At 36.7% G+C, this 24,305-nt stretch overlaps 1 protein-coding gene and 4 non-coding genes across 5 annotated transcripts; 1 reads left to right on the forward strand and 4 right to left on the reverse strand.

Moving 5' to 3' along the window:
* Positions 1-3,392: 3,392 nt before the first annotated feature.
* LOC112087938 lies at positions 3,393-3,486 on the reverse strand. Its single transcript, XR_002900343.1, has one exon. It is a non-coding gene; the product is annotated as a small nucleolar RNA R38 (small nucleolar RNA).
* A 176-nt stretch (positions 3,487-3,662) lies between these two features.
* LOC112087940 lies at positions 3,663-3,739 on the reverse strand. The gene has a single exon (XR_002900345.1). It is a non-coding gene; the product is annotated as a small nucleolar RNA snoR64a (small nucleolar RNA).
* Positions 3,740-3,787: 48 nt separating this feature from the next.
* On the reverse strand, positions 3,788-3,941 carry LOC112087942. Its single transcript, XR_002900347.1, has one exon. It is a non-coding gene; the product is annotated as a small nucleolar RNA snoR136 (small nucleolar RNA).
* Positions 3,942-3,978: 37 nt separating this feature from the next.
* Positions 3,979-4,065, reverse strand: LOC112087897. The gene has a single exon (XR_002900304.1). It is a non-coding gene; the product is annotated as a small nucleolar RNA SNORD25 (small nucleolar RNA).
* Positions 4,066-19,949: 15,884 nt separating this feature from the next.
* On the forward strand, positions 19,950-23,060 carry LOC18020851 (asparagine synthetase [glutamine-hydrolyzing]). Its single transcript, XM_006404332.2, has 10 exons — positions 19,950-20,029; positions 20,464-20,602; positions 20,702-20,797; positions 20,894-21,226; positions 21,311-21,472; positions 21,572-21,874; positions 21,959-22,093; positions 22,169-22,336; positions 22,419-22,526; positions 22,606-23,060. The coding sequence occupies exons 1-10, from the start codon at positions 19,950-19,952 to the stop codon at positions 22,834-22,836; spliced, it is 1,755 nt and encodes a 584-aa protein (XP_006404395.1). The 3' UTR covers positions 22,837-23,060.
* Positions 23,061-24,305: the final 1,245 nt, after the last annotated feature.

The following is a 24,305-nucleotide window of genomic DNA, read 5'->3' on the forward strand; positions in this document are numbered from 1 at the left end:
TGGATCTTCCTGCTTTGACCTAATGCATTAAAGTATTTTAAGATTGTTATGATAAATATATATTTCGTAAATATATAAATTACAAGAAAATTAAAATAAACGAGATGTTAAGATTCTAAACTACATAAATTTCTTAATTTTCTAGGAATTTTCAGCCATAACACCCCCCCCTGATTAATAACGTAAAATGTCTACAACAAAATTATGTTGTAGCTTTTTACCAAAAAAAAAATATGTTGGAGCTGATTTGAGGTAGATAGCTTAACGAGGTCCAAAGTAAGAGTCTCTAAGTACATATGGTTTAATTAAGAGAAATTAGAGGATATTTTTCAAGAAACTTCTAAGAAAATCATGTAAATGAAATTAAAAGTTATTTTGTTTATCTTAGTAATGTGCCGGCCACATGATTGATGGTTATTTGTCAAGAAACTTTCGTACAGACAGCACATGACATTGTAATCACATTTAAAAAAAAAACAGTATAAAATCCAAAGACACAACGTTTGGTTAATATCGTAAATATTGCCACAAAATTATCTCATCTCACCAAACGCTTCCCTCATGTAGTCTTGTACTTTTTCATTCTGTAATAGCACGTCCATTGGGGTATCAGCCCAGAATCGTGGCCTAAAATCCAATGCAGAATCGATTTAAAAAAAAAATAGGCCTTTTTTGTGATACTGTCTCTTCCGGACGAAACTAATGATACGGTATCATCTAGATATCATCCACGTGGCGAATTATAATTGGTCGAAAAATTTGGGGATAAATTTTTTTTGGCATCGGGCATTTTCTCTTCGCCAACGCCAAAATCTTTTGGTATCTTTTTGGTCGAATTCGATTCATCATCATCTCCTTCCACCATTTGCGATCCTTCCTTCATCGGTATAGTTTTTCTCTCTCTCAATTTCATCTGTTTCCTCCTCTTTCGTGTTGTGTTGAACTCGATCAAGGAGACTTGGCAATCACCGTGGCGAGAAGGCAATGGAGGCTGAGGACCAATCAGAGTTTGTCGAATTTGTAGTGTTTTAATTGGGGAAATTCTCTGTTCGATAAGGATGACCCCGAAGCTCTGCTCGAAGGAGTCGCCATGGCTGGCCTCGTTGGCATTCTACGTCAACTCGGTGATCTCGCTGAGTAAGTTTCTCTATTCTCATTTTCGTTTCATTTCTCCCTTGGTGTTGTGAAATTTATGATCAGAGTTTGACTTTTTTGTGATGAAGGTTTGCTGCTGAGATGTTCCATGACTTGCACTAAGAAGTAATGGCGACTGCTTATAGAAGCCACGGTCTTATTGCTCGTGTACAACAGCTGGAAGCAGAATTCCCTTTCGTAGAGATGGCATTACTGTGTCAAACCGATCATTCACCATTTTTCTCTTATAAAGGTCGGTCCTTGATCCTTACTTTTGTGGTATTAGGTTTGTTTTCTTGCAAATCAACAAATCGGAGATGCTTACAAAGCAATACAATCGAACATAGCTTGGTTTTCTTATACTTATTTGCAAGATTTTAAGCCAGTTTGTCTTGGAATTACCAATTTTCGAGTTCGCACAAATTCAAGCCATGATCATGACAAGAGCTCTAGAATCAGTTTGATGTGATGACAAGATCGAGTAGATAAACTCTAGTAACCCTCAACTTCTTTATATTCTCTCTGCCTTCCACCTTGAAGCACATTGTCGGATGCATGATTTCTCTAAACTCTGAGCTTCATTTGTCTGCATGTGATTCTTAGCTCAAGTATATAAATCACCTAAAATTTAAAAATAGAATACCATATGAGAGCATTTCTTTCATCAAATGGCACTCTGAAGTGAGCATCGAGTAAAAAGAAAACTAGCCAAAATCTTGATTTGCTGTCTGTAGAATTACATGTTTTCTACTTGTTGATGAGTTTTTTTGATACACTTTTGTTCTAATCTATTCATTCGCAGAAACTTGAGTCCCTTTTAAACACAGAAGCTGCAGAAGTGTTATCACAGCCAAGGATTACGTGTGATATAACAATACGCAAAAATTCAGTAACTTGATGAATGTCTCTCCTTTTAAGAACACAAAACACTCCTTCTCTCATATGAAATAGTTCTCAGCTTCTAGTAGTTTTCAAAGCAGACATATCGGCAGTTTCTGCTCTTTATATATAAGAAATTGTAACCTTGTTTTATAATCTTGTTTTTAATTTTATGTAGTGAATTGTAATCTTGTTTTATAATAAACATGTGTTTAAATTTAGTACCAAAACTAAAAATTTTGAATTTAAAAAAAAATATATTTTTTTTTATTTCTGATGAACCTCATTTTCAGGTTCACTAATGGAACAAATAAATTAGCACAGATTCTTCCCAAAACTAAAAACTATGGCTTTGATTGGTAACTTTGCTGAATGGCGGAATTGCGAAAAAATCTTGCGGAATAGATTAAACGACTTATAAGTCACTTTTCTGCGGAATGATTTTTCCTTTGTATTTGTTAAGCAAAAACGCAGACTGCGTTTTTGCGTGTATTTTTCATTACGCGAATTTTTGTTGATTGGCAAAAAACCAATAAAATTGCGTTTAAAAACAATAATTTTTAAACACAATTCTCTATGTAGTATAAGCGCCTATAAAATAATAATTTTATATTTCAATATACTCCTCTTAAGAGTTTAGTGATGTACATGCTCTAAGTAGTATAAGCGCCAAACCTCTATTCTCACACCAACTGAATTAACTGCCAAATTCATCTACAAATTCATTACTTTTCAACTTGTGTCACGGCTTCATGAAGCTTAGATCACACAGAGACATGAATGGAAATAACCTTGCACGTCGCCATAGACTGGCACACACAGCACAATCCCACTCCACACATTTTCGAACCATTTCTTTCCAATTTCATAAATTGCATATTCCTAAAAGTTCGACGAACAACTGTCAAATGTCAATTTATCAAGTTTTGGAAGCCTATGGCTGCGTTACTTAGTAAGTGTTGGTAAATGTTATGCAAAAATTCAACCCCCTCAATTAGTAATGGTTCGCTAATGTTATTAGAAAAAATCGAACCACCTTCTCATTTAGTCGATGGCAATTTTCAGTGACTATATTTACTCTTGGTGAAAAAATTGTAATTTACAGTAACTAACATTATATTCTGTTTCCAAGTTTAAAAACAATTTGATTCCAAATTCCTAAGTGAGCTTTGTTGAAATTACAAAATTTTGGTAAAACTTGCGATTTCCAATGACAGCCTTCTATATAAACATTCGAGAAATTTTCCAAACCCCTTTCAACACATCATTGATGTTCAAATAGAATTCTCAACGATCTGGAAATAGCAGACAGCAACAGACAACATGCGAATCAAAAGTTAAAAAAATAGAAAATTTAGAGAAAGAGCGATCATTGTTGTGATTGAGTCAGATTACAAAAGACTCAGCAACGGCTTTAAAAGCCTAAGCCAGGGATAACTGTATTTTGATTTTTGTTTCTCATCATCCACAATCACACAACTTCCTCATCTTCTCCAAAAACAAATAACATACAAAAACAAAACAAAAAAACACAAATTCAAGTTAAAGCCTCAGACCGTCCTAGTCAAGTAAGATGCTTCTCTACACTGAAATTTCAGCAACCATCCAATCTAATCATCATCGGCTTACCATAGAAAAAACAATAAAAATCATCAGATCTTCCTATACAAGTAATGAATCATAATACTCAGAAATATTCCGAGCATTCAACAACTTGGCAAAGTGTTCTTCATTTGATCCAATTCTATCAAAAAACATAAACTCAGACAAAACACAATATTGTTCCCCGACGTCCTAAGTAACATCATCGAAATTGACGAACAGGATAGCGAGGGAAACTAAATTTAATGTAGGCTAATACATTCACAAACAAGCTTCACATGAAAATTTATTCAAAGCATGAATCTTTAAAATCATGTAAAAGCCACTTACTTTAAAACAAAAAGACAATGAAAATTTGAGAAGAAGAACTCAGTCCCTTAGATGTTCATAATGAAATGCGATCATTACCGCTATCATTACAGGTCTGTAAATTGACTCATCACAGTTCTTCACACAATCAACAGATAAAAAACTATAAGAGATTAAGATACAACCTAGAAAACATATGTAGTTGCTCTCAAGTTAAGCTCCCGAATCGGCATCATACTAGATTTAACAGTATAATGCTTTGTAATGATTAGAGAGGAATATAGAGAAAACGAGAGCAACACGGATGATTTTGCTTCAAGGGAACGAATCATATGGGAACGGAAAAATCCACATCGACTATCTGAAGAAGCCAATCCTAAATTTACCTTAAACAGAAACAGAATTAAGATCAAAAGCGATGAGAAATCTTAATTGGCACGGAGATAAGAATAAGATTGACTAAACTATAACCCTAGAGAATCGGCTGAAGAACTCTGAGAAGAATTGATTATGCGTGTAAATCTTATATAGGGAGGGTTATTCGTGGAATGACGGTGGAGATGCAATCACCGGTATGGGATTAGGGCTTTCAGTGTGTAAATGACGAAACTAACCTTGGCTGAAATAGTTTAAGCAAGCTCATTTGTTGTAATCTGTGACGGCACATTATTCATGGGCTTTTGTCTCTATGAAGCCCATTATGGCGTTTTTGTTGTTTTGCAAAAAAAAAACCCCAATTATCGTGTTGTATTATTGCTCTTTTAAAACTGTCAACTTCATTTTTGGTGTTCATTGTGTTAATTTCTTACGACGAGAACATGTCAATGTCATTATCTGGCTGTCAATTACCAAGTTTGGGAATATAAAATAATAAAATACCTAATTGTAATGAAAAATCAAAATATGGAGTTTCCGTGTAAATCTCTGTTAAATGAAGGCCAAGTAGATTTCGACTCATTGTCTAGTCACGATATACATGGAAACGTGATGTTTTGCAGAACTCACCACAGTCCGAATCGAGTCTATAGTAAGTATTTACTCCTTTATTTTGTTATTATCATTAAAATATAAATAAATGGAAGTAAAGTATATCCCTATTTGAAATCATGAATATTCCGACGAGGTAAATATCTAGTATCCTGATCTATATATGTAGATCATCCATGATTCAACCACCAAATATTTATAGAAGGTGGTGTTGAACTAAGCTTGAACAAAGCTTGAGAAACAAGGTTTCTAAAAGATTTAAGAAATTTAGTATATTTGGGAGATATCTAAATATACCTTAGGAGTTATCTATAACTTTAGGAGTTATCTAAAGGAAGTTTTCTATTTCTATAATGATTAGGAATTTGTAAGTTTCTCTCTATAAATATGAAGTTGTCGAGATGTGGCAAACTTATGAGATTAGAGAGAGACCTTAGAGGCTTTAAGTTTTGAGTGATTTTCTTAAAGCAATAAAGGTGTTTTTGACATTCTTATAATCTCTTTAGAACTTTATTTGGTATCAGAGCTTGAGAAGAAGATCGATCCAACTTATCATCAACGAGAAAGATAAATCATGGGAGATATCGTTCCTGTTTCGCAGACAAAGGAGATCAATGTTTCATCAATTCAATGTCCGATGCTGAATTCGACTAACTATACCGTGTGGGCAATGAGAATGAGAGTTCTTCTTAAAATCCACAAGGTTTGGGAAGTCATCGAAACAGAGACAACCGAAGGAGACAAGAACGACATGGCTATGGGATTAATTTTTCAATCAGTACCCGAAGCACTTGTTCTACAAGTCGGAGAATTCAAATCTGCATATAAAGTCTGGAACGCCATCAAAGGACGACACGTCGGAGCAGAAAGAGTTAGAGAAGCACGGCTACAGACCTTAATGGCAGATTTCGATCGTTTAAAGATGAAGGACACCGAAACCATTGATGATTTCAGTGGTAAACTTTTGGAAATTTGTTCGAAAGCAGCTGCATTAGGCACTAGTATCGAAGAATCGAAACTAGTTAAGAAGTTTCTTAAGAGTATACCTCGGAAGAAGTATATACACATCGTGGCATCACTGGAACAAGTACTTGACTTGAACACAACGAGTTTTGAAGATATCGTTGGACGCCTCAAAGCATACGAAGAACGTATATACGAAGAAGCTGAGGAAACTCAAGAAGAACAGAGCAAGTTAATGTATGCAAATACAGAGACACAACAGAACAAAAATCAGAACAATACGAATAGAGGCAGAGGTCGTGGTGGACGCTTCAATAACAGAGGAAGAGGACGCGGAAGATTGTATGACAGGTCATATGAGCCAAGAGACTTGTCAAAGATCGTTTGCTATCGGTGTGACAAAACCGGCCATTATGCCTCAAGTTGTCCAGACCGTCTACTTAAACTCCAGGAAACGCAAGAAAACGAAGAAGAAGAAGATACACAAAAGGCAGAATCTCTGTTAATGCATGAAGTTGTGTACCTTAACGAACAGAATGTGAAACCAAAGGAGTTTGAGATACGATCAGATAAGGAATGGTACTTAGACAACGACACCAGCAACCATATGACAGGAAATCGAGCCTGGTTCACTAAAATCAACGAGATGATCACAGGGAAAGTGCGATTTGGCGATGACTCACGTGTTGACATCAAAGGAAAAGGTTCGATACTGTTCATAACAAAAAACGGTGATAAGAAGATACTAGCCGACGTCTATTATATACCAAACCTCAAAAGTAACATAATAAGTCTAGGACAGGCTACTGAAGCAGGATGTGATGTGAGGATGAGAGAAGATTACCTCACATTACATGACCGAGAAGGAAATCTACTAGTAAGAGCAATCCGATCAAGAAACAGACTATACAAAGTAGAGTTAGAAGTCGAAAGCACAAAGTGTCTACAGATTATGACATCTAATGAATCAAAGTGGCATGCTCGCCTAGGACATATCAGTACTGACACCATCAATTCGATGGCAGCAAAAGAACTTGTTATTGGAATAACTAATGCACCAAAAGAGAAAGACACATGTGCATCGTGTCTACTTGGGAAGCAAGTAAGACGACCCTTCCCAAAACAAACAAAATACAGAGCAACAAAGGTCTTAGAGCTCATTCACGGAGACCTCTGTGGACCAATTTCGCCACCAACAGCTGCAAGAAGGAGGTACATATTCGTTTTAATCGACGATTTCTCACGATATATGTGGTCAGTACTGCTAAAGGAAAAGAGCGAAGCATTTGAGAAATTCAAAGCATTCAAAACCGCGGTAGAACTAGAGGCAGGAACAAGTATCAAAACATTCAGAACAGACCGTGGAGGAGAATTCATGTCACAAGAGTTTCAAGCATTCTGTGAGAAAGAAGGCATCAATAGGCATTTAACGACACCATATACGCCGCAGCAGAACGGCGTAGTCGAAAGGCGTAACAGGACTCTTTTAGAGATGACCAGAAGTATTTTAAAGCATATGAACATGCCTAATTACTTATGGGGAGAAGCAGTGAGACACTCAACATATCTAATTAACAGAGTCGAGACCAGATCGGTGAACAATCAAACGCCATACGAAGCCTTTAAGCTTAAAAAACCAAATGTGGAGCACCTACGAGTCTTTGGTTGTATAAGTTATGCAAAAATCGACGCCCCACACCTAAAAAAGCTGGATGACAGATCGCAGATGCTAGTCTATCTCGGAACAGAACCTGGTTCTAAAGCTTATCGCCTCCTAGACCCTACAAAACGAAGAATCATAGTAAGTAAAGATGTTGTGTTCGACAAAAATAAGAGTTGGAAGTGGAGCAACTCGGATATGGACTCAGAAGAAGAAACGGGAACGTTCGCAATTAAATTTGGGCAAAGTACGAACACAAGAACAGAGGAGGAAGAAATAACCGAAGAACCAGAAGAGAATGAAAAAAACGATGACGGTGAAGGACCGAAATTCAACGAAACAGAGGATACAGAGCAAGAAGATACACAACCGGTCTTGAGAAGGTCAACAAGAACTATTGTAAAGCCTCGACATCTGGAGGACTTCGTAATGCTAGCAGAGATGGAAGGAGAACACCTCTTGCTAGTAATCAATGAGGAACCATGGGACTTTCAAGAGGCAAGCAAGATAAAAGAGTGGAAAGACACCTGCAATGAAGAGATTTCCTCAATAAACAAAAACAGAACATGGAGTCTTGTTGATCTTCCAACCGGATGCAAAGCAATTGGTCTTAAGTGGGTATTTAAGATCAAACGAAACTCAGATGGCAGCATAAACAAGTACAAAGCCAGACTAGTAGCAAAGGGCTATGTACAGAAACATGGTGTCGACTTCGACGAGGTATTTGCTCCGGTAGCGAGAATAGAAACGGTTAGGTTTATTCTTGCACTAGCTGCTTCAAACGGATGGGAAGTGCATCACTTGGATGTTAAAACCGCGTTCCTTCACGGCGAATTGAAAGAAGATGTCTACGTCACTCAGCCAGAAGGTTTTCAAATCAGTGGAAGCAAGGAGAAGGTCTATAAGCTACACAAAGCCCTCTATGGACTTAGACAGGCACCACGGGCATGGAACACCAAACTCAACAAAATCCTAAGTGAGTTAGGCTTTAAAAAGTGTTCAAAGGAGCCCTCTCTTTATCGTAAACAAGAGAAGGAGTATCTTCTTCTAGTGGCTGTATATGTAGACGATTTGCTGGTCACTGGGTCAAGCTTGGATCTAATTCTCAAATTCAAAAGGAATATGGCAGGGAAATTTGAGATGAGTGATCTAGGGAGGCTTACATACTACCTAGGAATCGAAGTTCTACAAGATAAGAAAGGGATCATACTAAAGCAAGAAAGATATGCAAAGAAAATCTTGGAAGAAGCAGGGATGAGTGAATGCAACTCATGTCACATACCGATGGACTCTGGTTTAAAACTCTGCAAGTCCCAAGAACAAAAGCACATTGACGAACATGAGTACAGAAGGAACATCGGATGCTTCAGATATCTTCTGCATACTAGACCAGATTTGTCTTTTACAGTTGGAGTATTAAGTAGATACATGCAAGAACCAAGGGAATCACATGGAGCTGCACTAAAACAGGTGTTAAGGTATCTACAAGGAACATTGTCTCTCGGTCTCTATTTCAAACGCGGAGGTGTTAACGGCTTGGTAGGCTACAGTGACAGCAGTCACAATGTAGACATGGATGATGGGAAGAGTACAGGAGGTCACATATTCTATCTGAATGACTGCCCAATCTCATGGTGCACACAGAAGCAGGAAGTTGTCGCTTTGTCCTCTTGTGAAGCAGAATTTATGGCGGCTACTGAGGCAGCTAAGCAAGCTATATGGCTCCAAGAATTGTTTGCAGAAGTTATTGGAACAAAGTTTGAAAGGGTAACAATTCGTGTGGACAACAAATCAGCAATTGCCCTTTCGAAAAATCCAGTATTTCATGGACGCAGTAAGCACATTCACCGCAGGTACCACTTCATACGTGAGTGTGTTGAGAATGACCAGATCGAGGTTGAGCATGTCCCTGGAAGTGAACAAAAGGCCGACATCTTGACCAAGGCCTTGGGAAGAAACAAGTTTAAAGAGATGAGGGAACTAATTGGAGTTCAAGGAGTATCATTAGAGGATTTCAAGCTTAGAGGGGAGATTGTTGAACTAAGTTTGAACAAAGCTTGAGAAACAAGGTTTCTAAAAGATTTAGGAAATTTAGTATATTTGGGAGATATCTAAATATACTTTAGGAGTTATCTATAACTTTAGGAGTTATCTAAAGGAAGTTTTCTATTTCTATAATGATTAGGAATTTGTAAGTTTCTCTCTATAAATATAAAGTTGTCGAGATGTGGCAAACTTATGAGATTAGAGAGAGACCTTGGAGGCTTTAAGTTTTGAGTGATTTTCTTAAAGCAATAAAGGTGTTTTTGACATTCTTATAATCTCTTTAGAATTTTAGGTGGTACCTAGTGGTCCACATTTTACAACTTTGTCTTCCTCTGTAAATTATTATATAACACATATTTTTAAAACATTTTGTTCTCGAACAAAAATAGAATTCTACGTACATTCAAAATGGATAATTGGATAAAAGATGCATTAGACTTTGTATAAAAAAAAAAACAAAAAGAGGAACTGGATATGAGTGTAAGACATATTATCAAGAGCTGAGACATCAAAGATTTAGTCGTGTCGCCGCATGTCACTACGGGGAGAGTCTAGAGGTGCATGTGTCGTTGATCTTCATATATAGTCGTGAATATAGTGTATAGACGCACATTAAGTAATTAATTTACTAACATTTAAAAATTTCACATCAAAATTTATCAAAATCAAGATGATTTAAATACTAGTTACATTTTTTTTTTCAGTTTCTTTATTTTTATACGGTACGTTAATGTTGGTTCAAACCTTTGTACATTTTAAAAAGTGCTTACGCAATCAAATCACAAATACGAGCAAGTGCGATTCCCAAAATTTCTCCAACCAGCTTCGATCTTGTTTTAGACATTACAGTTCCTGGTTGCACAAAAAAAAAAAAAGACATTACAGTTCCTGTTTTTTTTTTTCATTCTTTGTGTCGATGTTTTTTCATGCACGAGTAAGTTCGCTTTTTAAATATCATCTCTGCAAAGGAAACCAAATGCAGTGATTAATAACTTAGAAAAGTTTAATGATCCCTGATAAAATTTACATGATAATCTATTGAATTTTTTAATAAGTTCGAAATAAGGAAAATTTCTCTATTCCCTACCTTGTCGTAGGCTCATTACAAGAACTGTTCAAGTGCAGTAAAATAATGATATTTCTCTTATTTATTTATTATAGAACGGTGAGAAAGAAATCGTCTAAGTAAACCTTACGACCAAGTTTTTTTTTTTTTGTTAAAACCTTTCGAGTTTCGACCAAGTTTCATCACTATTTTGGTCCTTTTGGAACAATTATTTTAATCATGTTTGAAATACCCCCTAGAACCATCTAAAAGTCGATGCACCTGATTCTTTCAAAATGTGAATTTGCAAAATAAACCATATCAAGGAAGTTTAATTTACATTATAAGTAGTTTATTTTACATTTATATTATCATCTTAAAACTAATTTGTTTTTTTTTTTGGTTAACCATTGATCCGATTGATTTATAAATGCTAACTTATAGATTTTCAGAAAAAAAAACCACAGAAGAAGAATGATTGTTTTTACCTTTTCATCTCTATCAGAAACGTATCTTATAATCTATGGCTTAAACTTATTCTCTTCCACATGATATTCTCTTCCACGATCTCACTTACTAATTAAAGTCGTAAGAAGCTTAGGGTAAAGACAAACACTTTTTATTAATGTTTAGGAAACTAACTCAAAACCTAAACTCCCAAAACTCATAGTTTTTGTCACAACTATATAGGTAAAACACAACACTGTTTTCCTTTTCATAATAGTAGAATATTTCCTAATCCTAAAGGTTTTGCCTCTTATTCTCTTAACCAACTTGTTAATGAGATACCTTAGGCTGTAAGCTACTAGAAACTACTAAAAGCTTATTCAACATTCACCTCTCTAAGCTTCAAGTTGTTTTCTGACAAATCTTGTACTCCAATCAAAGTCCTCATCTGTTTGAACTTGACTCGTGCAAGGGCTTTAGTAAGAATGTCTGCACATTGTTCTTCTCCTGGTACATGCTCGACCTTAATTTGATTTTCTTCAACACATTCCCGAATGAAGTGATAACGCTTATGGATATGTTTGCTTCGACCATGAAAGACTGGATTCCTTGTTAGCTCTATAGCCGACTTGTTATCAATACAAATCACAACCTTCTCTTGCTCTTTTCCAGTGACTTCGCTTAATAAGTCTTGCAGCCATATCGCCTGTTTAGCAGCTTCTGTAGCAGCCATAAACTCTGCCTCACAAGATGATAATGCAACCCTTTCTTGTTTTTGTGAACACCAAGTAATTGGTGTTTCTCCAAAGTAAAATATGTGTCCTGTTGTACTTCTTCCGTCATCTGGATCCACATTGTGATTACTGTCACTGTATCCACTGATTTTCTGATCTAATCCTCTCTTAAATACAAGACCGAAACTTAGTGTTCCCTGAAGATACCGAAGAACCTGTTTTAGAGCAACTCCATGCGATTCTCTTGGTGCTTGCATGTACCTCGATAAAACTCCAACCGCAAATGCAAGATCTGGTCTAGTGTGAATAAGGTACCTCAGACAACCAATTCTGCGACGGTAGATTGTAGCATCAATCTCAGGCTCATCAGGTTCTTTAGACAGTATCAGACCAAAATCCATCGGTATGTGAGTAGGGTTGCAATCTTCTAACCCTGCTTCTTTTAAGATTCTTCGAGCATATGCCTCTTGCTTGATTTCAATCTGGTTTTGATTCTGAATGACTTCCATCCCAAGGTAATACGTAAGCTTTCCGAGATCCGACATTTCAAACTCGGATGACATTCCAGCTTTAAAACTTAGGATGAGTTTCGATTAGTTCCCTGTTACGAATAAGTCGTCTACATATACCGCTACAACGAGAATCTCTTTTCCCTCTTCCTTGCGATATACAGAGCTTTCCCTGGAGCATCTATTGAACTTCATACTTCTCAAAATCTGGTCTAGTTTTGTATTCCATGCTCGCGGTGCTTGCCTTAATCCATATAAGGCTTTTGAAAGTTTGAACACTTTATGTTATTCTCCCTTCCTTTCAAAACCTTCTGGTCGTGATACAAAAACTTCTTCATTGAGTTCCCCGTGCAAGAATGCGGTTTTGACGTCCAGGTGGTGGATCTCCCATCCATTAGAGGCGGCTAGGCTCATAAGTAGTCGGATTGTTTCGATGCGAGCGACTGGTGCGAAGACTTCATCGAAATTAATCCCTGATTGCTGTACATACCCTTTAGCGACGAGACGTGCTTTGAACTTATTGATTGACCCGTCTGCATTTCGTTTGATCTTAAATATCCACTTAAGACCGATTACTTTAGCTCCTACAGGCTTTTCAACCAGTTCCCATGTTCTGTTTTTGTTGATCGAGTTTATCTCTTCTACGCAGGCATTCGTCCATTCCTTGATGTCTTTTGCTTCATGATAACTTGTTGGTTCATCATTAATTGCGAGGAGGAGAATTTCGCATTCTCGTTCTGCTATCATAACCCGATTTTCTTCGAGGTCGAGTCGACCGTCTTGGTTGAACATCTTCATCGTTATCATTGTCCAACCCATGTTCAGTTTCTTCTTCGTCATTCTCGGTGATTTCGCTGTTCTCGTTATCGGCCATCTCTTTTCCATTCTCTAATTGAATGTTACTATCCGTGTATGAACCTTGTCCTTCATTTGTTAATGTTCCCCAAGTTACATGAAACATCCCTGGTTCATATCTGATCTCTTCATCTGCTCCCTTCCAATTCCAACTTGTGTCTTCTTTGAATATTACATCACGGCTGACAACTATTTTCCTGGTTGTTGGATTGAAAAGTCGGTAAGCTTTAGAACCTTCTTCTGTACCGAGGTGAACTAGAACTCTGGAGCGATCATCAAGTTTCTTCAAATTGACAGGTTCCACTTTGGCATAAGCAAGGCATCCAAATACTTTTAGGTGCTCGAGATTTGGTTTTCTGTTTTTTAGGCACTCATATGGCGTTTGATTCCTCAAGGCTCTTGTGGGGACTCTGTTTAACAGGTAAGTTGAGTGTCGTGTAGCTTCTCCCCACAGAAAATTTGGAACTTTCATTGCCTTTAGGATGCTCCTCGTCATTTCCATGAGAGTTCGATTTCTTCGTTCAACTACTCCATTGTGTTGTGGGGTATATGGAGCCGTCAGATGCCTCTTGATCCCTGTTTGTTCGCAAAATTTATGAAACTCGTTTGATGTGAATTCTCCGCCTCTGTCAAATCGTAAAGTGATGATGCTTCTTCCTAGTTCCTTTTCAATATGTTCTTTAAATGCTTTGAATCTTCCAAACGATTCGCTCTTTTCTTTTAGCAGATAGGTCAACATAAATCTTGTATAGTCATCGATGATGACAAAGATGTATCGGTTATGTGCTAACGTTGCTGGGGAGATCGGGCTGCATAGATCTGCGTGAAGTAGTTCCAGCGCTTGTGATGCTCGATACTGAGTCGCCTTTGGAAAAGTTTGTCGAGCCTGTTTTCCTACAAGACATGACTCACAAATATCTTTTCTCCCTTCTATCTTTGGTAAGCCTCTGACCATCTCTAGATCCGACATTGCCTTGATGGCTTTGAAGTTTATATGTCCGAGTCTTGCGTGCCACTTCCAGGTTTCCTCTTCGAATTTTGTGAGCAAGCAAACTGGATTCCCGATTTTGAGATTGACTTTGTAAAGTCTGTTTGGTGTTCTCGGGACTTTCACCAGGAGTCTTCCGTTTGGGTCGTGGAGGGTGAGATAGTCGCGTCTCATTCGGACATCACATACATACTCAGTAGCTTGTCCAAGACTCATTATGTTGCTTTTTAACCCCGGGATGAAGTAGATGTCTGTTACAAGTTGTTGCTCTCTCGTTTTTTCCTGAAAGAGAATTGATCCCTTCCCTTCGATTTTAACAAATGAGCCGTCACCAAACTTTACTCTTCCTTTGACGTTTTCATTCAACTCACTGAAGAAAGATCGCATCCCTGTCATGTGGTTGCTTGCTCCGTTGTCCAAATACCAAACCCCTATTTCACTTGTATCGGATTCGTATTTCTTTGGTAGCATATTTTCTTCATTCAGATACACGGTTTCGTGCATATAGAGGGCTTCTTCTTCCTCTGTTTCTTCTGTTTCTGCCATAGTTGTCTCTTGAGCCTTTTGAAGTCTATCTGGGCATTTTGACGCGAAGTGTCCGAGCTTGTCGCATCTGTAACAAACGACTTTGGACATATCTCTCTTTTCTCTCGTTTGATACTGCGAGTTTGAGCGACCTCGTCCTCGTCCTCTGGATGTGCCTCTGCCTCGCGAGCTCTGTTCCCTTGAGTTCACATATAGAAGCTTGCCTTGAGTCTCGTCGGTGTTCTCCTCATCGAGAATCCGCTCCTCGTAGGCTTTGAGTCTGTCGATGATATCTTCAAACGTGGTTTTCTTTAGATCCAGTACTTGTTCTAAAGATGCAATGATATAGATATACTTCTGTCTCGGTAAACTGTTGAGGAACTTTTTCACCAATCTTGTCTCATCAATAGTTTCACCGAGTGCAGCAGATTTGGACGCGATCTCTGATAACTTTCCCGCAAAGTTATCAATTGTGTCCTCGTCCTTCATTCGAATTCTTTCAAATTCAGACATAAGCGTTTGTAACCTTGCTTCCCTGACCCGGTCAGCACCAAGATTTCGCGTTTTGATAGCTTCCCATAATGCTTTCGGAGTCTCTTGTACGCTGACTTGGAGGATGAGGTGCTCCGGGATTGACTGAAAGATCAATCCTGTTGCGATGTCTTTCTTTGTGTTGTCCACTGATCCAGGCTCTATCGTTTCCCAGACCTTATGTATACGAAGCATGACCGTCATCCGCATTGACCATACTGTGTAATTTGTGGCTGTTAACATTGGACAAGAGATGGAGGAAGGTATAGTTTCCTTTCCTTGTGTTGTTTGAACTATATCGCCCATCTCTTCGTACCTTATAATCTTCGTGATGTGTTAGGTTTCGATCGATTTTTCTTTGGAGGCTCTGATACCAAATAAAGTCGTAAGAAGCTTAGGGTAAAGACAAACACTCTTTATTAATGTTTAGGAAACTAACTCAAAACCTAAACTCCCAAAACTCATAGTCTTTGTCACAACTCAACAAAGCTATTTATATAGGTAAAACACAACACTGTTTTCCTTTTCATAATAGTAGAATATTTCCTAATCCTAAAGGTTTTGTGATGTGGACATCGACCCTAAGACCTTACCAGAGCTAATGCCATCAGTCCAAGACGGGGCCATGACACGCTCCAAGATTAAATAACTCAGAAATAGATACAAGCGAGCCTTACACATCTTTATCAACTCACTAGAACCAGACGACCCGTTGTTGCCCGACCTGAATGTCATATACGGCTTAAACGAGCTTTGCGGCCAAACCGGGGCCGAATACTTGGAATCCAGAAATGACCCATCAGATGACCGAGTCTCTCAGGCCAAAATGGTTATCTTTCGACCAGTTTTTGATTTAAATGCCAACAGTCCGAGCATAATGTCTTTTTCAGGCTTAAAACTTGAAGAACTAAAGGATGATTCCAAAATGGCCGATACGCGAGAAACTTTGGCCGATACGCGAGAGATTTTAGCCGAGAAATCAGTAGCACCTCGGCCAGACCAATGTAGCGATGGAATCTGCCGTACTGAAGCTGGCATTGCTCGACCAAAATCACCAGCTGAATCAAACGGACGAGACAGAAACAAGTTTGCCCGAGCGGATAATGAGATGGCCGAGCCCATACAAGATTTGGCCGATAACTCAAAGACACCAGGGCTGGAGCCACCAGACGACTTGGATTCCTCCAACAAAGGTAAGATCTCTCGTCCAAGTATATATACTGAGGCTAACGAACGTGGAATTTTGTCCCACCAACGAGCAGATTTGGAGATGCTTTACAATACACCACCCGGACCCGAGAAAGGCCAAGAAGACCAAGAAACTAGGACGGAGCACCAAAAAGCTTGGGGACTTGAAGACAAGGACTTAGCTACATTGGAGAAGCATTTAGAAGACTTTACAAGAAGATTCCAAGCCAAGGACGCCACAGCCTCAAGCTCGGCCGACACAGCTACACAAGCGGCCATCCGGAACCCTTCACACCAAGATAAGCTTTTCAATTATTATATCGTTCTTGCAGGAGATCTCAGCCCTCACAACGGCTAAGTACAACATCAAAACGACGTCAATAGTTTAGTTTAAAGAGTCTTAAGCAAACTTTCCATTTTTGTATTAAATGAAACGATGAGTTTATGTTTTCGTAGACTAGGTTTGTTTTTTGTTATTTCCCTTTCAAAAGTACTGTCGTTTTGAGTCCCTTTTCTTTTCTTTGAGTCGAACCCTAGAAGGTTCAAGCTGACGGACTATTTATAAAGTCCCACACGCAGCTTTGTAGTCACCAACCTTTTTTCCATTATCAATAAAAAAACGAACTTTCTTCAAAGTTTCTTGAGAAGCGGCTTCTCATCTTGTTCACTGCTTTCTTGTGAGATTCAAGCAAGTGTAAGCTACTGCACCGTATCAGAGAATCACCATCCCTCTGTGTTGTATATTCATTCCACCAACACACCATCTCTAGATCCCACACGAGAGGGCGACCGCTTGCGTGTCAGATCCCCATCCATTGTTTATTCACCGAATCAAAGAGAGGGCGACCACCTGCTTTGCCTCACCACCACCTGCTTTGCCTCACCACCACCTTGTTACCCGTGGGAATCCCCTGATTCTTACATCATTTTGCCTCTTATCTCTTAACCAACTTGTTAATGAGATACTTTAGGCTGTAAGCTACTAGAAACTACTAGAAGCTTATCCAACACTAATTAATTTGATTAACCAAATATATAAAAGTATTACTAAATATTATATATAAGTTCTGATGACGTTTTGTGAGGATTTTAAGCATAAGGTGTATGGAAGTCTTTACTTTAATTTTCTTGACTTTTTGGTGAACCCATATAATAATAAGTGTAGGCTAGTTTTAGTTTATGTTGAACACATTTTTGGCGTTTGTTTATGCTTATTCCAATTATTGACTAATGAAGATGCGAGGTATATGATTGGCAAAACAATTTTTAATATACACAACATAACAGTCTTTTTAAAAGTAATTACTTGCTACCATTCACATTGAGCTTAGTTAATTCAGATTATATACTCCATCTACTTCCATTACTTGTAATTTAATTAAACTATCGAAGACGACTATTCTCGGACGGTAGTGAGCCAAAAAAATGGTGGAGATTCTACAAACAAACGTGTTAGATTCTAAACAGTTTTGTGAGCATACGTCGTATGTTCCTATCTTCTTCTTTTTTTCTTGAATATAAGTCTAAAGTCATCTTCCTCCTTTAATTGTCTATTTTTCAGTTTTGTTAATTAAAGCCTTCCTTCTTTCTTTGTTTATTTGTTTATTTGATAGAAAAACGTGCTTAAACACGGCATGGGTATTATGATATTAATTAGTGTCATCCAAACTAAAATAATGATTAATAATAATAATAATAATAATAATAATAATAATAATAATAATAATAATAATAGTTACCTCGCCAAAAATGAAATCATTACCTTATTTTTTTGTTCGTTTAACTTGAATCCAAAGTCCAAACTATTGTATCACGTCGCGATCGATTTTGTGCTTGCTACCTGAAGAATTAAGTCGTAACAATAATCACATTGTATAACGTCGCGATTTGAGCTTGCGTACTCAAGAATTAATTTTGACGACTTACGAGTTACGATCCCAACTTTTCATTTTACAACAAAAAACTTTCGATTTTATTATTCATGTCATAAAGGATAATTCTACTTACTCCGTACAGATTTCCAATTTTTTTTTTAATGGTTGTTCTGATTTAACATTATCCGAATTCCAAGGTTGTAAAGTGAAATTCATCTTCCCACCCTTCCACATTGTGGCAACGTGTGAGGCATGTGCGATGCCTACACATGGAATTCACACATGTGATCTGTTATATGAAAATACATGTAAAAATATATTTATGGATATACTCAAACATTTCTCTTTCATCCAGTTACATATACAAAAATGTATCATAAAATATAAATAAAAACTCTCAATTTCGGTTCTGAATCGCGACCAGCTCCGTAACACATGTCCGATACCAATCACCAAAGGACAAACTAATTCTTAATTTTTTTTCTTATGAACTTTTCTTACCGTACATAGAAAAGCCTGTTTTCATAGAATATAAAATTAAGTCCCAATTTCATTTAGTTGCTTAACAGATATTCGTTAAAACCTGAAGCACAGAATTTTTTTACTGTTCCAACACTCTATTTTCACTTTATGAAAACGTAACAATTTCTTTAGCATTTCTAGCTAATTTTTTTTTCAGCTAACTGACTCTTGTTTAATTTTTACCACTTTATCGAGAAAACATTGTTTTTTTTCTTCATTTTAAAATTGTCTATTTCTTTACTTATAAAGTGTACCCTTTTTTTTGTGTCAAAACTCAGCTGTATTCTAGTATAATTCTAAATTTTAGAGAACATTTTTGAAGTAGATCCTTTTTTTTTTCTTTTTTCACTATTTTAACGTATACTATTTATTTAAAAAATACTATTTAAAAAAAATCTCGGAATTAAATTGACATACAAATCTTTTCCGAAGTATCCAATAAGAAAATTAGCCAAATATAAGGTAGAAATCAGATTTGATCCAGCAATCTATTTTAAAAACATACTTCACAAAAAAAAAGTCTATTTTAAAATTATTTCCATGTGAAATTTACTTTTAAGAGAATATTAAAAATGGTTATCTAGAATCAACCACTGTCATAATAACACGTGTACGGTTCCAAAGCAATCGGAAGAGTCCTTTGGAATGTTCCTCCACCGTCAAATAAGTATCTATCATCTATCCACTTGCTGACTCAGCCGGATAAGCCTAAACCGGAGTTGCCTCACCGTAAGAAAATTGGATAAAACCGGGATAAATAAAAAGGAGGTAAAAGTAAAAGTAAAACCAATCGGGAGTCCTAGGTGGTTTACACGTGGCACCAGCTGGGACGAGTTATCCGGTACATATCCGGTTGCAGGTAAAACATAAATGGGCCCTACATACGAAACGCGACACCACGGCGCCGTTTGGACTCTATAAATAGAGCAATCGGTCGCAGAGAACAAGACATCAAACGGGAAAACCGATAAAACGCTCTACGTGCAATTTCTCCTTCCCGACGTCTGTCAGTTTATTGATTTTTCGTATTTTTCGGATTTAATTTTCTCTAAAGTTTCGGAGATTCTGTTTTTCTTTTTTCTGTTTCGCATTCTTTGTGATCCTTCATTTTTCTGCACCTTAATTAAACTTTTCGCGACCAAAAAAGAAACATGTGTGGAATTCTTGCCGTTTTGGGATGCTCCGATGATTCTCAGGCGAAGAGAGTTCGTGTTCTTGAGCTTTCTCGCAGGCAATTCATTTCAACTTTCCTCTGTTTTTTTTTGGTTTTTTAAAAAAACTCTTTTCTGAGAATTGGATACCAATGTGCTTGTCACGTTAAACTAACATAAATTGGTCGAAGCTACAATCCAAGAATATTTTGTTTGTTTAAGATTATTCTGACGAAGACTGATTTGATCTATTATCATATTGTAGTATAATTATGAATATTTTCATATTTTGTTGACCCTTTTTGTTGAACGTGACATGAACAGTGATGCTTGATCGAATCAAATATCTCCTTTTTGCATAGTTTATGTAATCTCTCCAAAAAAAAGCCGAAACTTTTTACTTGTTGGTGGATTATTCTACGAGAAAGTATCAAAATTTAAGCTTTGAGTATCAGAAATGGTATAATAATTTGGTCTGAAATGTTTTTTTTTTAAAACCACAATATGATTACAGATTGAGGCACAGGGGACCTGACTGGAGTGGAATATATCAGAACGGAGATAATTACTTGGCCCATCAACGTCTTGCGATCATCGATCCTGCTTCTGGTGACCAACCTCTCTTTAACGAGGACAAGACCATTGTCGTCACGGTATAAGCTTCAAGTCAAGATATTCTTCAAATCATAATAATAACTCTTTTATAGTATTTTTGATGCTGAAATGTTCTCTATTCTTGATTTTGTTGGAAGGTGAATGGAGAGATTTATAATCACGAGGAGCTGAGAAAACGCTTGAAGAATCACAAGTTCCATACCGGTAGTGATTGTGACGTCATTGCTCACCTGGTACGTTTTGATTTCGTTTTGGTTAGTTTTGCTAAATTGGTTTAATTACTAATGATTGATTCAAGTTTGATGTGTGTTTGTTTGGGTGGGGAACAGTACGAGGAGTATGGTGAGAGTTTTGTTGATATGTTGGATGGAATCTTCTCCTTTGTGTTGCTGGACACAAGAGATAACTCATTCATGGTGGCTCGTGACGCGGTTGGTGTCACTTCGCTCTACATTGGTTGGGGATTAGACGGATCTCTGTGGATATCTTCAGAGATGAAAGGTTTACACGAAGATTGTGAACATTTTGAAGCGTTTCCTCCAGGTCATTTGTATTCAAGCAAATCAAGAGGGTTTAAACAATGGTACAATCCTCCTTGGTTCAATGAATCAGTTCCTTCTACGCCTTATGAGCCTCTCGCGATTAGACGCGCCTTTGAAGACGTAAGACCCTTGAAAGATCTCTTCTTTTGAACGCAATGTATACATATGGTGTGAGAAGTTAATCTGTTTTGTGTTTCTCTGTAGGCTGTGACTAAGCGTTTGATGAGTGATGTTCCTTTTGGAGTTTTGCTTTCTGGTGGTCTTGATTCTTCTCTTGTTGCTTCCATCACTGCACGTCACTTGGCCGGTACTAAGGCTGCTAAGCGATGGGGTCACCAGCTCCATTCCTTTTGCGTAGGTCTTGAGGTGAGATATACAAAACAGAGGAAGTTCCTCTGTTTTCAAAAGCAGAGTTAGGATCAGATGTAAAGTGATTTTAATATGTATGTGTCTTTTTTTCTTTAGGGCTCGCCTGACTTGAAGGCAGGGAAAGAAGTGGCGGAATATTTGGGGACGGTGCACCATGAGTTCCATTTCACGGTGCAAGATGGGATCGATGCGATAGAGGATGTGATTTACCATGTTGAGACCTATGATGTGACAACAATCAGAGCTAGCACGCCGATGTTCTTGATGTCTCGGAAAATCAAGTCTCTAGGTGTTAAGATGGTTCTCTCCGGTGAAGGTTCTGATGAGATCTTTGGAGGATATCTTTACTTCCACAAGGCACCTAACAAGCAAGAGTTTCACCAAGAAACATGTCGCAAGGTATCCATCTATTCAAATTTAATCACAAAAATAACATCATCAAAGACGAGATCTTTTAACTCTTGGTGCGGCGATGCCTTGCAGATCAAGGCTCTTCACAAGTACGACTGTTTGAGAGCCAACAAAGCTACCTCTGCCTTTGGTCTTGAGGCGCGTGTTCCTTTCTTGGACAAAGAGTTCATCAATACCGCTATGTCGCTTGACCCTGAATCCAAGATGGTAAACTACAACAACTCAAATGTCAAATCAATACATTCTTTCACAAGCTAACGTTTCAATATGGGGTTTTCGTAGATCAAACCAGAGGAAGGGAGGATTGAGAAGTGGGTTCTAAGGAGAGCTTTTGACGATGAAGAACGTCCTTATCTGCCAAAACACATTCTATACAGACAGAAAGAGCAGTTTAGTGATGGTGTTGGCTACAGTTGGATCGATGGCCTCAAAGCTCATGCTGCTGAAAATGTACTACACAAAAAGATCTCATCTCTCTTCTGATCAGCCTATTTTTCGGTTTAGATCTGATTATTTCATGTTCTGGTTTTAGGTTAATGACAAGATGATGTCGAACGCTGCACATATCTTCCCTCACAACACTCCACTCACAAAAGAAGCTTACTATTACAGAATGATCTTTGAAAGGTTCTTCCCACAGGTGAGACTCCTTTTATAAATCTCCACTTTTCAGTTTTGTCAAAACAAGTTTACGAACTTTGAGCTGTGTTTTCTTGTAGAACTCTGCGAGGCTAACTGTTCCTGGAGGTGCCACCGTGGCTTGCTCGACAGCAAAGGCAGTTGAGTGGGATGCAAGCTGGTCCAACAACATGGATCCATCGGGAAGAGCCGCCATTGGAGTTCACCTCTCGGCTTACGACGGAAGCAACAAGGCATTGCCTTCGCCGCCACTTAAGGCAATTGACGACATGCCGATTATGATGGGACAAGGAGTTGTGATTCAGACATGAGTTTGAAAGGAAAAGGGAGGAAATTGTTTGTTATTTTAAGGTTGTCCTAATGGGTTTTTAAGTGTTTTTTTTTTTTTGGTATCATTTCAAAATAAAAATGGTTTTCTATTTCTTATGAAGATTTGAATGTATAAATTTATTTTCTTGTATTTTTGGGTAAGATTTGAATGTACTGTTTCTACATAATTCGATGTACATCAATCTTATATCAATTCTATATTGTATTGGGTAACCAACAATTGTTTCCATCCATCCTATTGGAATATAGATAATTGTGCTGGTTTCTCAAAACTCTATCTAAAAAAAATGTGTAAAACAACATTTAGAGTTAACCAAATCGTAGTAGCTGGTGGTTTCTATTTTTTAGGTTTAGGCTAAAGATTGATCATCATATATATTAAAAGCCAAGTGATTTTTAACCTTTAAACTCTTTCATTTTGGGAATGACTAATTATTATTCTGTCTCTCACCAAAAAAATTCTAATATTTTTTTAATTGATCTAAAATAAGTTTGCAGAATAATCACATATTACCGATTACTTATCTCTATATTATTATTTAAGTAGACATTTTAAAATATAATCTTTATTTTATAAAATATTACATGATATGTCATAATAAATAACAAAGAATAATTAAAATAGGAAAGGATATAGTTGTCTTTCAACTCTATTGCTAAAAATATGGAAAGTCTTTATTTCTCATTTAATAGAGTATATTTATTATTTAATTTCTAAATTCAAAAATATAATAGTTTTTATTATTTTTATTTTCAAATGATATTATAAAGTATATTTAATTAAAAACGTAAAAATAAATTTTTGATTTTAGAAATATTATAAAAGTCAAAATTAAAAGTTATGATATTAAAAAAGTGGTGAAGTATTTTTTTTCAATAATTTGCTACATTTGATTGATTATATACAAAAATACTTTTTTAGTTATTTTACTAAAAATTTGATATGGAAAATTGATTTTTAAATAAAAAAAGTTTGTGGTGAAATGATTTATAAATGTTATTAAATTTTAATCCAATACAAATATGTTAAGTAAACGGGTTAGTTCGATATGAACATATTATAATTTTAATTTTTTAATACCCACAAAAAAATCTCAAAATTCAAAATATTAATTTTTTAAAATAGGTAATATATTCAATCTACTAAATTATATATATTTTTAAATTAAATATAATTTGTTGTATATTTTTTTATTATATACCAAACCTAAGTGTAAAGAATATTATATTAGTTTCATATATAGTTAAAAATATAAAATTATTTTTTTATAGTTAGTGAACAGATTATAAATGTCAATTATTAAATGATGCAAATTAGAGTTGATAATTATAATATTATAATTTTTATGTAATAGCCTAGATAATATTTTAGTTTAGTGCCAACGGGTTTAAAACAACTTATTTTGCTTTACACGCTTATAAAATAACTTTATATACGGACTAATTCATT

This window comes from Eutrema salsugineum, unplaced genomic scaffold (genome assembly GCF_000478725.1).
Source record: "Eutrema salsugineum unplaced genomic scaffold, Eutsalg1_0 scaffold_16, whole genome shotgun sequence".
Classification (NCBI taxonomy): Eukaryota; Viridiplantae; Streptophyta; class Magnoliopsida; order Brassicales; family Brassicaceae; genus Eutrema; species Eutrema salsugineum.